General features: G+C 36.2%; 1 protein-coding gene across 9 annotated transcripts in view; it reads left to right on the forward strand.

Moving 5' to 3' along the window:
• The window catches only part of NOL4 (nucleolar protein 4), a 410,691-nt gene that overhangs the window by 348,375 nt on the left and 48,163 nt on the right, over window positions 1-14,153 (forward strand). For 8 of the 9 annotated variants that reach the window (XR_013443339.1, XM_078060459.1, XM_078060452.1 and 5 more), the window contains one exon: window positions 5,700-5,880. The exons of the other annotated variant lie outside the window; for it this stretch is intronic. Coding sequence is in view for 7 of the 8 variants with exons in the window: in XM_078060459.1 (XP_077916585.1) it covers window positions 5,700-5,880 (181 nt within the window). In the remaining variant the exon portion in view is untranslated. The remainder of the gene's footprint in view (window positions 1-5,699; window positions 5,881-14,153) is intronic. 9 annotated transcript variants of the gene reach the window in all.

Consider the following 14,153-nt stretch of genomic DNA (forward strand, 5'->3'; position numbering starts at 1 on the left):
GTCTACGCTTTCAAATCATTCCCAATCTTGCCCTCCATCCATAAGTAATCACACATCCTATTACAAGCCTATATTTTTTGGAATATGAAATGCATACTTATATACATCAAGGGTATATTTATTGATAAGGCCAGTAATTATAGAAGTAACTGTATTTCTTTAATTTGTTGTATGTTTTTAATCAAAGAAATCTGAATCAAAACAACACTGCATTATCTAGTGCACTGCGGGTGGTCATTAAATCACTGATGCGATCTTATTTTTATGGAATTTTTTTATTATTATGTTATGTTAATCACCATACATTACATCATTAGTTTTTGATGTAGTGTTCCATGGTTCATTGTTTGCGTATAACACCCAGTGCTCCATGCAGTATATGCCCTCTTTAATACCCATCACCAGGCTAACCCATCCCCCCCACCCCAGAACCCTCAGTTTGTTTCTCAGAGTCCATAGTCTCTCATGGTTCGTCTCCCCCTCCATTTCCACCCCCCTTCATTTCTTTCCTTCCTGCTATCTTCTTCTTCTTCTCTCTTTTTTTTTTTAACATATAATGTATTATTTGTTTCAGAGGTACAGGTCTGTGATTCAACAGTCTTACACAAGTTTTTAACGAAAATTTGAACTATGTCTCATAAAAGCCAGGATAGGATTTTGTCTGATTTTTGATGAATAAAATTTATTTCATTGCCTGGATATGCAGTCTTGTAACCTGTTAATATTATCCTCTTTTAAAAATAATCTTCATAGCAACCCAGGGGGCAGACTGTCAGCCTTGAGAAGTTTGGGAACTAATGATTATTAAAAGTTGCTTACAGAGATAAAATGTGACTCTAGGGGATATTTATTTTTTATGTCATTAAAATCTATGCTTCTTCGAAACCAGTAACAGTGATCATTCAAAAGAAAAACTTATATTAAAGTTTTGCCCAAAAGATACGGCAGACCAGATTTTATTGGGACTTTCATATGTTTTCTTTCTCAACATATAGTGGACTGCCAAGAACATTAATAATGCAAATCTGTGTTTGAACACAAATGACTCCCTACAAGGCCTGTTTTGATTATTAATGGAATTAATTATCTGCCTGCTCCATGCAGATACTGTGTTTTGGAATAACCGTTAATAATGAAAGACTAAGGCACATTTTAAAAATAGAATGTTTGATAATACAAATTATTTCTATCATACAAAGAATCAATGAGCAAATATGGAGACAATGCCTTCTCCCTTCTCCCTTTTTACTGGTCATCAAGAAACTCCTCTCCTAAAAAAAAAAAAAACTCCTCTCCTGTGAGTGTCTCTTATTGCCATTTTCCAAGCACAGAAAAATAGACTGGGATGTTCAGAAGAGCCACCAGTTTTGCCAAAGTAGAAACTCAAATTTTATCATGTTGCCCAAGTAATTTTCAGTCAAGAAACTGGGAAGTTATGCTAGCTGTGGGCATTGTTTGAGGCCAGCCCCTTCCCAAGGACCTCAAAATTGCTTTGAAGTATGGAATATCCTGCCTTCTCTCAGAGTTTCAATGGCTACAAGTCTTTACAGAAAGAATACTTTACAGCCCAGTGGTTTTATTATGAAAATGTGCTTTAGATGTGGTGATTTTCATAAAATCCGCTAGTCTGTGTTAAGAGGAAGAACGTGTCAGGACAGCATATCTGTGTGCCCTTGTTCCATGATCTCAGGAAGACTCTCAAACATTTCCCCCAGAAGCCTTATAGTTCCATGAGTGTACTTTGATATCTATTTCTTTAGAGAAAATAGAAGCCATTTGCATAAAAAAATCCATGGAAAATATCATGGATTCACCTATCAATTTTCTGATAAGCTTTACTCATTTAATAAGTTTAAATTGAATGACTGTGTAAGACATGTCTATGTTCTACTATATATATAGATAGATATAGATATATCTATATATTGATATAGAGGAATATATATATAGATATACATAGATATATAGTATATCATTCATATATATATAGTAAATATATATGTATATATATTATATGTATATATATGTGTGTATGTATATGTATGTATGTGTGTGTATATGTATATGTGTGTATAAATACACACACATACACACATATATATATGTCATATATATGATAATCTCTGTCTCCAGGCAGGGAGGAGATTGGCGCTCCTAGATGAGAGACCATTTCACTGCACTTTTATAAAAGACTTTTGGACACTGAATAGGTGCTGTCATCATTGATTTGACCATTTTCCACTCACCCTGTCATTGTAACATGCCATTTAAAAGGCCGCTGGTTACAGTTTCTAAGATTGTAATAGTTGCTATGTTCCTGTACTACTAATATTACTTTATTAACAATTCTTGTTCACATCAGCACTATAATTAGTACAATTATTTACCTCAGCCCTACTTATTATGGCACATACTTCCAGCAACAAAAGATTCTTGGCAATATCCTCTTTGATATCTTAGATTATTTAAACTTTCTTACTACCTGGGGCGCCTGGGTGGCTCAGTCAGTTAAGCATCTGCCTTCAGCTCAGGTCATGATCCTGGAGTCCAGGTTCCCTGCTCAGTGGGGAGTCTGCTTCTCCTTCCCCCTCTGTTCCTCCCCCCGCTGGTGCTCTCTCTCTCTCTCTCAAATAAATAAATAAAATCTTTAAAAAAATAAATTCTCTTACTATCTGTAATATCATATTGCATCATAGTACCAGGAAAAAACCCACATATATTGGTATGTTTCTAGGAAAAGCCCCAATTTGGTGAAAGCCCAATATCTCCATTCTAAAACCCACTGTCTTTGGGTACTTTCAACTAGCAAAGAGTAACTTTCAGAATAAAAAAAAAAAAAGTCTGGAACTTTCTGACTTCCCAGTATAAATAGTAGAGCAGTGATACCAAAGAAATTTGATTCTATCTCAATCTCTTCTAACGGGTTGTTTCTCCAGGAAAGTGTTATTCTAAAGTAATTCACCCTCTCAGAGATCACCAGGGTTTAAATGACAAGAGGGAATTACAATCAGATATTCCAGTTCATACACCAATTTAGGTCAGTTCACATTTGTTTGTTTATTTTTAAAGGCAATGCTGGGCAAATTCTTATTTTCAGTTCAGTTTACACAGAGGATTTTTTCCATTTATTTTGAAATCTTTTTTTTTTTTTAAAGATATTTCTTTGAGAGAGGGAGAGAGAGAAAGAGAGAGAGCACAAGCTGGAGGAGTGGCAGAGGGGGAGGGAGAAGCTCCCCACTGAGCAGGGAGCCCGATGAAGGATGTGGGACTCGATCCCAGAATCCTGGGATCATGACCTGAGCCGAAAGCAGACACTTAACCAACTGAACCACCGAGGCACCCCTGAAATCTTTCTACTTAGAAATGAAATGATGAAATGCTCACAGATTATGTGTCTAAGTGTAATGGTCAGAATAGATCAGAGATGAAAATATCAAAAGAAAAGAACAAAATCATAATTGCATAATTCTGATAGCTGTGGTGATGCTTTCAGTACATGAAAGATTAGAATATTTCTGAATATAACAATAATGCTGGGTCCATAAGAGCAAACTTATTCCATGTGTCCTCTTTTTCTAGTACTTGATGCCTTTTAAAAATGTATTTGAAAGTTACTTTATTTCTCTAAGCAAGTACTCTAAATTTAAAAGTTGCAAAATACTTCTGATTATGACAAAAACACTCCTAGGTATTCACTAGGAATCTATTTATAATTCTTTCTTATATAAAAAAAAGAAAATATGAAGAATGTAACAGGCAAGCGAAGTCATATGCTGTATGTATTTTAGACTTTATAAACTCACAGCTGAAGAGTAACCCAACCTGTTTTGCTATCGAAAATACATACAACTTATTACAAATTTTAATTTCATTGTCCTTTACAACTTGACCTGGTTAGAAGTTTTAATGCACAGTTCGCAGACACTAGTGTAGCTTAAGAAAGGAAAAACAAGCTGAAAGGCCCGGGTTTATTCGGGTTTTGTTAGGCTGTTAAAATGCATGAAATGGGCCTAGTGTGGACTCAGCGGGCAATCAGTTTTGCTACAATCATGAAATAAAGTGAGAGGCAGGGAGGGAGGGAAAGAGAGGCGGGGGTGGAGGGCAGGCAGGCGCAGGCTCCAAAAAAAAAAAAAAAAAAAAAAGATTTTAAGAAAGTCAACTTTGCAAAGGTTTTTCTACAAATTGTGATTTCTCTTCATGTATTTTTTAAGCCTAGCTAGTTGTTTTTTTTCTAATTTTTAACATAAAAATTCCCCCTCCCAATGAATTCCAAACGTACAGTACAATATTGTCAACCATATGCATGTTGTGCACTGACTCACCAGAAACCCCCCCCAATCCTGCATGATTGAGACTGCACCCAGGTAACAGCTCCCTGGCTCCCACCTACCCCTTCCCCAGCCCCTTGCCACCACCCTTTGACTTCACCTCTGTGTTTGACTGCTTCAGATACCTCGTATGAGTACAACCATGCAAAATTTGTCTTTTTGTGACGGACTTATCTCACTTAGCATTATGTCCTCAAGGTTCATCCACGCTGTAGAAGGACAGGATTTCCTTCTTTTGTTAAGGCTGAATGATACTCCACTGTAGTTCTATACCATATTTTTTTTTCTTTCTTTCTTTTTTTTTAATTTTTTAAATTTTATTTTATTATATTAGTCACCATATATTACATCATTTGTTTTTGATGTAGTGTTCCATGATTCATTGTTTGCGTATAACATCCAGTGCTCCATCCAATACGTGCCCTCCTTAATACCCATCACCAGGCTAACCCATCCCCCCCACCCCCCTCCCCTCTAGAACCCTCAGTTTGTTTCTCAGAGTCCATAGTCTCTCATGATTCATCTCCCCTTCCGATTTCCCCCCTTTCATTTTTCCCTTCCTACTATCTTTTTTTTTTTTTAACAAAGAATGTATTATTTATTTCAGAGGTACAGATCTGTGATTCAACAGTCTTACACAATTCACAGCACTCACCATAGCACATACCCCCCCCCAGTGTCCATCACCCAGCCACCCCATCCCTCCCACCCCCCACCACTCCAGCAACCCTCAGTTTGTTTCCTGAGATTAAGAATTCCTCATATCAGTGAGGTCATATGATACATGTCTTTCTGATTGACTTATTTCGCTTAGCATAATACCCTCTAGTTCCATTCACATTGTTGCCAATGGCAAGATTTTGGGGTTTTTTGATGGCTGCATAATACTCCATTGTATATATACCACATCTTCTTTATCCATTCATCTGTTGAAGGACATCTTGGCTCTTTCCATAGTTTGGCTATTGTGGACATTGCTGCTATAAGCATTGGGGTGCACGTACCCCTTCGGATCCCTACATTTGTATCTTTGGTATACCGTATTTTCTTTCTCTCTTCATCTGTCCGTGGACATCTAGGTTGCTCTCACCTCGGGCTCGGGTGAACAGCTCTCTTCATGTAATTTTAAATTCAGCTGGAAAGTGCAAATTGTGCCATCTCCAGTCTGTCTCACATTGTTACTTTGCTTTCCTTTTTTTTTTTTTTTTTTTTTTTAGTTTTTAGCCAAGTTGCTGAAAATGTGCCTATGTGCTGACTGAATGATGTGGACCGTAGATTTTTTTTTTTCCATATAGATAACGATAAGATAGTCCTGGTCAAGGCGGAATAGCGCTGTGACCTGACAGTCCCGGCATGCTGTTGTCATTGCAGGACGAAGCGGCGCCGGCTGACAAACAGTGCAAGCCCGAGGCGGCCCAGGCCCCCTACTCCGCCGCAGCGGTGTCCGGCTCCCAGGAGGTGCTGTACATCAACGGAAACGGGACCTACAGTTACCATAGTTACCGAGGGCTCGGCGGCGGTCTGCTCAATCTCAACGACGCTTCCAGTAGTGGTGAGTCTGTACTATTTATTGTGCTTTTTCTGTCCGTTTGGGGATAGCAGATTCTCTAAATCTGAGAGGAGAAAATGAATTTACTGTGATACGCAAGAGTACCAGTCGGCTAAAAACAAGACCGTTTAATAGGTCACGTTATCTCCCTACAAGGATGTCTCCCTGTTCTGTTGCTGTTTCCGAAAGTAGCGGCACTATGATGCAGCTGGATAATTGATGTTTTGCACTCAAAAAAATCTCAACTAGAGAAATAGCATTTTTTTTTTCTAACCAAATAGTTATACATTCTTCCCCCCCAAAGCTGTAATGCACGATTCGTCAAGAATAATGACCCATTTTCTCAACGTTCAAAGAGGTTTTTAATTTGGAAAATTTGAGGCACCAGGAACTTTACTGACTTGATAAAACACAACTAGTCATTATACCTAAGAACGTATGAACGGAAACAACACATAGAAACCACCCGTGGCTCTCCATGCTCCAGCGATGAATGGTGTGCTGCAGCCAGCTCATACTGGCTCCTGCTTGGTAAACTTTTAGGAATTTCTTGAGCTTATATACCAAAATGAGTTCCAAATGTGTAATATAAAAGCAATAAAATACATGGGTGAATTTCTTATAACTGAGTTGCAGGAAAATTTTCCTAAAGTATACTTAAAATCCAGGGAAAAAATAAGTTCCATTTCACACACACACACACACACACGCACATGCACACACACTTTTGCATGACAAGAAAACATTATACACAAAGTAAAAAATAAATGATAAACTGGGAAATTATTAGCTACCTATACTATAAAAGGTTAATAAGCCAATACATGAAGTTCTTCGAAAAAGAAATACCCAAAACTATATATTAAAAAAGGTTAGAAAATGAATAATACACAGTTTCCAAAGAAAGAAATGCAAATATCCTTCAAATATGGGTAAAGTTACTTAACCCTACTCACTCCTAATAAGAGAAATGCAGATAAGCAAAAAGCAAAATATTTACACAATATTCTTTTGACAAGGCTGTGGGGGAAATGAGGATTCTCATGCATAGCTTGTAGAAATGCAAAAAGTCGGGGTGGAATTTGGCAGTGTCTAGAAAAATTAAATATGTAGTTACTATTCAGTCCAGCAATCTCTTTAGGAATCTCTTGTTAGGAATTTATCTTAAAGACATATGGGTAAACATACAAAAAGACATATGCACAAGGCTATTCATTGTAGTGTTATTTATAAGTACAAGAAAAAAAGGATTACCAATAAAAATGTCCACAATAAAAATGTCTATCAATTGATGGTTAGTTGATTCATTTCGAGTGCATCCAAACAAGAGAGTAACATGCAGCTATAAAAAGTGATAAAAAATCTCTTTATGTATTCCAAATCCTGAAAAGTACCTATAGTATGCTAAGATTCATTAAACAAGGATTTATATAATTAAAAAAATTTTACATAGAGGCAGGAATGGGGGAGAACAGTATGGGAAAGGAATGTAAGTTGGAATTGTGAGTATACTTGGTTTTTATATTTTGTTTTATAAATTTAACTTTGAACAATTTAAATACATAATTATAAACCAAACTGACTTTAAGCATTCCTGATATTGAAAGAAAAATGATGCAAATGAACTTTATCTGTTTAATGAGTGGTTGGCATAGCCCCCACACAGAGGAACTTTTCCAAGTGATCTCAAAAACCATTATTTGACTCCAGAGCATGTAAGTCTATCATAAAACCTTAAACTATTTTCAGTAATAATATTATTATTTTGGGACTGTTTGTGCATTGTGCTTTAAAGCAAATTTATAATTCTGTGATATCAGTGGAAGTTGGAATTTTTAGCAGGAGGCAAAGTAGATATAGATGTAAAAGCAATACGTTCAAACAAAAACTCCATACTCTTGTATTTGAATTGGTAGCTATCAGTGAGACATTTTCTACTTAAAAATGCCTAAAAATAAAGATCAATTTTAATTTGAATATTTGAATTAGGCTCGGTGGGATTTTCATTTATTTGGGAGGGAATTGCATTATTAATGTCAAAGGAGTATATACTCTAGAAAATCACTTACCTATATAATACTGGAAATATGCTCTGAGTGTGTTCAGGGGTGACTCTGTTTGGAAAGCTAGGGCTGGCTTTTTGGTCTGCTTTAAAATTAAAGGTGCTCTAAGGACAGGATCACTGAGCTTTAGTCTGAATCAGTTACCTCCAAATCAAAAGAGGGGTGCCTCAAGTAGAAGGGAAAAAAAAGAAAGCCTCTTATTTAGGAAAGAAACTAAGTTTCAAATGTATATTCCGTTTTTTCCAAAGCTAATGAGCCTTCTCAGTTGTTTTCAAGTCTTACTTGTATTTAGACAGCAAATCAGCTGGAATGAGAAAGTTCAATACCAGAAAAGGACAACATAAACAAAAGCTGAACATTCCTTTAGCCAGTAAAGCTGGAAACTAACAACTCTTTTTAAATATTTGACGTGGGAAATAAGAACTGTTAGGTAGTTCAGAACTCAACCACCAGATCAAAACATTTGGGGGAAAAGTGTATTGACTGTAGATTTTATTGACAGAAACTTTGTTTTTTAGACTTAAACAGTCATTCATTTATTAAAGTAATTTATTTAACATCAAGTAATAGCAATACCAATCACTTACTGAGTCCTTGTGGTGCTTCATGTAATTTCCATTTATTCCTTACACAGCCCTCTGAGATCTGTTTTGCAATTTTGTGGAAAAATTTTGTAAAATTGAACTTACCCCAACTTAAAAAAATAATGCTTGGGCACCATTTCCTTTTTTTTTCTAACATGATTGAAACCCGTTTTGTGAGGCTCAGAGACAGTGAATGACTTTCCTACAGTCCCTCCTTAATAAAGGGAGGAGCCAGGATCTGAGCACAGGCTTTCTGACATCAGAGGCCACACTGTAAACCACTGAGCTAACAATCTGTGTGAAGGAAGCAAGTGCTGAAGTATGTGATAGTCTCTGGTAAGAACTAATCAACTTTTTTTCTCCAGAGACACTCCTATTCTGGACATTTTATTTAATGGGCGAATCATACGATATGTGGTCTTTCGTGTTAGGCATCTTTCATTTAGCATGCTGTTTTAAAGGTTCATCTATATTATAGTATGAATCAATACTTCATTCTTTTTTATTGCCAAATAATGTTCCATTCTGTGGCTATGCCATATTTTGTTTAGCCATTCAATTGATGGGCACTTGGATTTTTCTCACTTTGGCATTACTATGAATAATGCTATAAACATTTATGTACAAGTTTGTGTATATATGTTATGATTCTTTTGGGTGTATACCTGGGAGTGGAATTGCTGGTTCATACATGTGGTAACTCTATGATTAATTAACATTTTGAGGAAATAATAGACTGACTATGAGATGTCTTTTCATTTGTTATCAATCTTTAAAAATTTTTAACTATGTCTTGTAATGTTTACAGTACAAGCTTTGCACTTCTTTTACAGCTATTTCCTTTTGTGATGCTGTTGTAGGTGGAATGTTTACTTTAAATTTTATCCTATATTTTTCTATGTTTGGAGGAGTTTGCAAAGTAGTGGAATTAATTCTTTAAATGTTTGGTAGAATTCAGGAGTGATGATATCTGTGTCTGGGTTTTTCTGAGGGGTTTTTGATCACTAACCCAATCTCTTGTTATATGTCCACTTATATTGTCTATTTCTTCTTGAGTCAGTTTAGGTAGTTTGTGTATTTCCAGAAATGTGTCCATTTCAGCTGAATTATCTAATTTATTGACACAGTTGTTCATAGGATTCCTTTATAATCCTTTCTATTTTCATAAGGTCAGGAGTGATGCTTCCTCTGTAATTTCTGATTCTAGTTATTTGAGTTCTCCCCTTTCTTCTTGGTGACTCTAGCTAAAGGCTTGTCATTTTGCTTGATATTTTCAAAGAACAAGCTTTGGCTTCTTTTATTTTCTGTATTATTCTATTCTCTATTGCATTGATTTTTACTCCCACATTTATTATTTCCTTCATTTTGCTTACATTAAGTTCAGTTTGTCCTTATTTTCCAGTCTTAAGCTGAAAAGTTAAGACATTTATTTGAAGCCCATTTTTCTTCTTCATTTATAGCTATTTACAGCTTTAAATTTCCTTGTAAGCATTTCTTTATCTCCATCAAATAGGTTTTGGTATATTGTGTTTTTGTTTTCATTCACCTTAAAGTGTTTTCTAATTTCCTTTGTCACTTCTTTTTCGACCCACAGGTTATTTAGAAGCATGTTGTTTAATTGCCACATATTTGTGAATTTCCCAAATTTATATAATGATTTCTAATTTTATTCCATTGTGATTGGAAAACATATTATATAAATATATATTCCAATCCTTTCAAATTAATTGAGGCTTTTTTTATGACCCAGATTGTGATCTATCCTAGAGAATGTCCCATGTGTACCTAAGAAGAATGTGTATTCTGCTGTTGATGGTTGGGTATTTATAAATCTGTATTAGGTCTAGTTGGTTTATAGTGTTGTCCAAGTTTTCGATGTTCTTGTTGATCATCTGCCTAGTTATATCCATTATTAAAAGAAGGTTATTGAAGTCTCCAACTACTATTATTGTTTACTTTGCCTTCATTTCTAATAGTTTTGGTTCATTTATTTTGGGACTTTGTCATTAGGCATATTTATTGTTTATATTGTTATATCTTATTGATGGACTTTTTCATCATTGTAAAATATCCCTCTTTATCTCTAGTAACTTCTTACATCTATTTTGCCTAATATTAGTTATTTCTGTAATATCATGGTGGTACTGAAAATGAAGAGAAGTGTGCAAAACTTTGGACATGGAAGTAACATATAAAAGAATATAGGACAAATTGAGTATTGCTCACCTCTACCCAAATACAACCAAAATAATTTATCTTTGCTCCATAATGACTGTGTAATTTGGGAATCCAATGCCAAGTGAAAATGTAGGGCTTCTTATTTAAAAAGTAAGAATATCAAGATGGTGATAACAGAGCATTACACAAAGCATGGGACTCTTCTGAGCTCAGGATCCTGTGGGACTATACATGTGTCATGCTCCACTTTGCTCCTTTGACTTATTGAGCTAATTGGAAGAAGCACTGTGTTTTCATGAAAAAGGCAGATAGTTACTGGTGGGAAGAAAGATAATATATACAAAGAAGGACAAGATTGAAGACACAAGTGAGAATATGAGAATACTTTGAGTTTTTTGAGGAGAGAGGAGAGAACTTTGGGGCAACTGGCAATCATGAGTAAATATTGAGAAGGAAATTAAAGGAAAAATTTTGCTATGAATTATTAATGAGCAGGGCACCAAAAATTTTTCTTGCCCTTCAACCCATTCTCCACATTGGAATCAAAATAATTTTTTTTTTTAAAGATTTTATTTATTTATTTGAGAGAGAGAGTGAGAGAGAGCATGAGAGGAGAGAGGGTCAGAGAGAGAAGCAGACCCCCTGCTGAGCAGGGGTCCCAATGTGGGACTCGATCCCGGGACTCCAGGATCATGACCTGAGCCGAAGGCAGTCGGTCAACCAACTGAGCCACCCAGGCGCCCTCAAAATAATTTTTTTTAAAGATTTTATTTATTTATTTGAGAGAGAGAGAATGTGAAAGAGAGAGAGAGCACCAGAGGCGGGAGGGTCAGAGGGAGAAGCAGACTCCCCGCCGAGCAGGAAGCCTGACGCAGGACTCCATCCTGGGACTCCAGGATCATGACCTGAGCCGAAGGCAGTCACTTAACCAACTGAGCCACCCAGGCGCCCCGAAATCAAAGTAATTTTTAAGAAAAGAAAAATCTGATTGCATCACTTCATTATCTAAAACCCTTCTATGGCTCTCCTTGTTCTTAGGAAAATGCCATTAGTTAGCCTTTTATGCCTCAAGGTTCACCCACCTGAACTTTTCTTTGATGTGCCCTTTTCACCCCCATGTCCCTCATTTATTGCTCATCTTTTAAATCCTTCATTCTGAGTCTAGATAAAATATAATCATAATTTTCATAGCTTCCCGAGTTTGTCCTTTGAAGCATGTACCACAGTGCATGGACAGATACACACACTACACACCCCTACACAATATATCGGTATCCATTCCTCAATTTTATTGCTCAGTGCTGCTCAAAAGCCACATAGGAAATTTGGTATAGATTCTAAGTATACAGCCATATATGTGGTTAGAAAGCAGGTTTTACAAACTGGCAGTTTAAATGTAGGTACTATGATACTATGGTGAGGTTTACCTTGTCTGTAAGTTATCCCAAAAAAAACCCATCATAGGATGATAGGCCTAAAGAGACTTGAGAAATAATTTGGTAGCAACCTCTTTATTTTTAAAAGGCTATGACTAAAGAAACAGACCAGGAAAGTAAGGTGACTTGCTCAAGTTCACACAGGCTGACTTTTTGGTTATTGGATTAATACATCTTTGGTTTTTGTATGTATCTCTTAAGGACACAGTAAAGAACAACTTTGAACAATTCAGACTGTGTACCAAAGCAAAGAAACAGGAATAGGAGAATAACCAGTGTGGCATGCAACAAATTTAAGATGGATGGCTTTCTTTGAGCGCTGGCTTCAGGATGAGTGTAATGGAGTTTAAAAAAAAAAAAAAAAAGCAAAAGGTTAGTCTTGGCAAATAACAGCTTCAGGCTTAAACCAAAGAGAATTTCTCCACCTCACGTTTGAAAAATAACTCTGGCTATAATAGTAGTAGCAAGGCAAATGGGTAATTTCAGGTTGTGAAGGAGCTCTAAATAACGTTTTTTCTCAAAAGCACATCCTACCTGTAATACTTGTAATGGCTACTGCTATTTTGATAGTGTTTAGTTTTTGCTTGTTTTAATCACAGAAAGGCAGCTTGATTGGATCAGGCTCACAATTTCCTTTATTTGGGGACTTTCTTCATAAATTCTGGAAACCCCAAACATTCTGGCTTTTAAAAGTGGTATTATCTTTAGCTTATTTCTTCACTTGTAAGACCTCAGAATAGTCATTCCCTGTAACATATTTGGAGCTGTGGGGAAAGAAAATATATACATATACATAAATCTTGAGAGCTAAAAAGGACATAGCAGAAGATTAGCATTATATGAGATGCCAACATCATCTCTGATGGCTGACAACTCCAGTTACTCTAAGTTTGAGAATTCTTGATTTTCGGATTTGTAGAGATCTTCTGAAATGTGTAGAATGGAGCAGCAACTTTCAAGAGAGCAAGATGAATTAGCTACACATCTGAATTATAAAGCAGATAGGAAGACAATCAGAGTTTAAATCATTAAATGGGAAGCAGGATGTGGATTAGCTGCCTAAATAGGAAGGCAAAGATTGAAGGAGATACTATGTTTGTAAAACCTTTTACGCTAACGTAGTAAGAACATGAACCCTGTAGACTGTGCTATGTTCAAAAAGAATGCGAGGGCAAAAGAATGAGAAAGGATACCTTAACGGGATTTGGACTTAAAGAGTCCAAAGACTTAAGAGTTTGGGTTCTCATTTTCAAATCACTTTCTTAATTTATTTCTTAATTTCTTTGGGCTGCTATAACAAAAATACCATAAAGTGGGTAGCTTAAACAACAAACCTTTATTACTCAGCATTCTGGAGGCTATGGAGTCCAAGATCACGGTGCCGGCAGATTTGGTATCTGGTGAGAAGCTACTTCCTGGTTCCCAGCTGCCCACTCCTGGAGAAGGAGTGGGGCCTCTCTGATAAAGGCACTCCTCCCATTCCAGAGGGCTCCACCCTTACAACCTAACCACCTTCCAAAGGTCCTACACCTCCACATACCATCACACTGGAGATTAGATTTCAATATATGAATGTTGAGAGGAAGGCAAACATTCAGTCCATAGCAGGCACTTTAAGAGAAACAAAGTTGAGTAAGGCAGAATCACTGACCTCAAGGAACTTACAGGTCAAAATGAGATAAAATATTCTTCCTCTTCTTGTCTAAACATCAGAATCCTTTAAGATTCTGATTAAATAATACTTCCTCGGGGAAACCTTACTGTACCTTGGCACCCTTCCATCCTTTGGGAAAGTAATTATTCTCCTGTTTATGTCTCTATTCTAGCACTTGTCTCCTTGAATCGTGACATAGGTTTTCAGATATTTTCCCTAAATAGATGTGTATTCCTCGAAAGCAGAAACTCTGTCTTGCTCACTATTATATCTCCTGAATAAATATAAGTGCTCAACCATATTAGCTTGATGAATAATAAATGTTTTAAAAATAGAATACTTGGTGCCAAAAGAGAAAAAG

The sequence above is a fragment of the Halichoerus grypus genome, chromosome 13 (assembly GCF_964656455.1).
Source record: "Halichoerus grypus chromosome 13, mHalGry1.hap1.1, whole genome shotgun sequence".
In the NCBI taxonomy this organism is placed as follows: Eukaryota; Metazoa; Chordata; class Mammalia; order Carnivora; family Phocidae; genus Halichoerus; species Halichoerus grypus.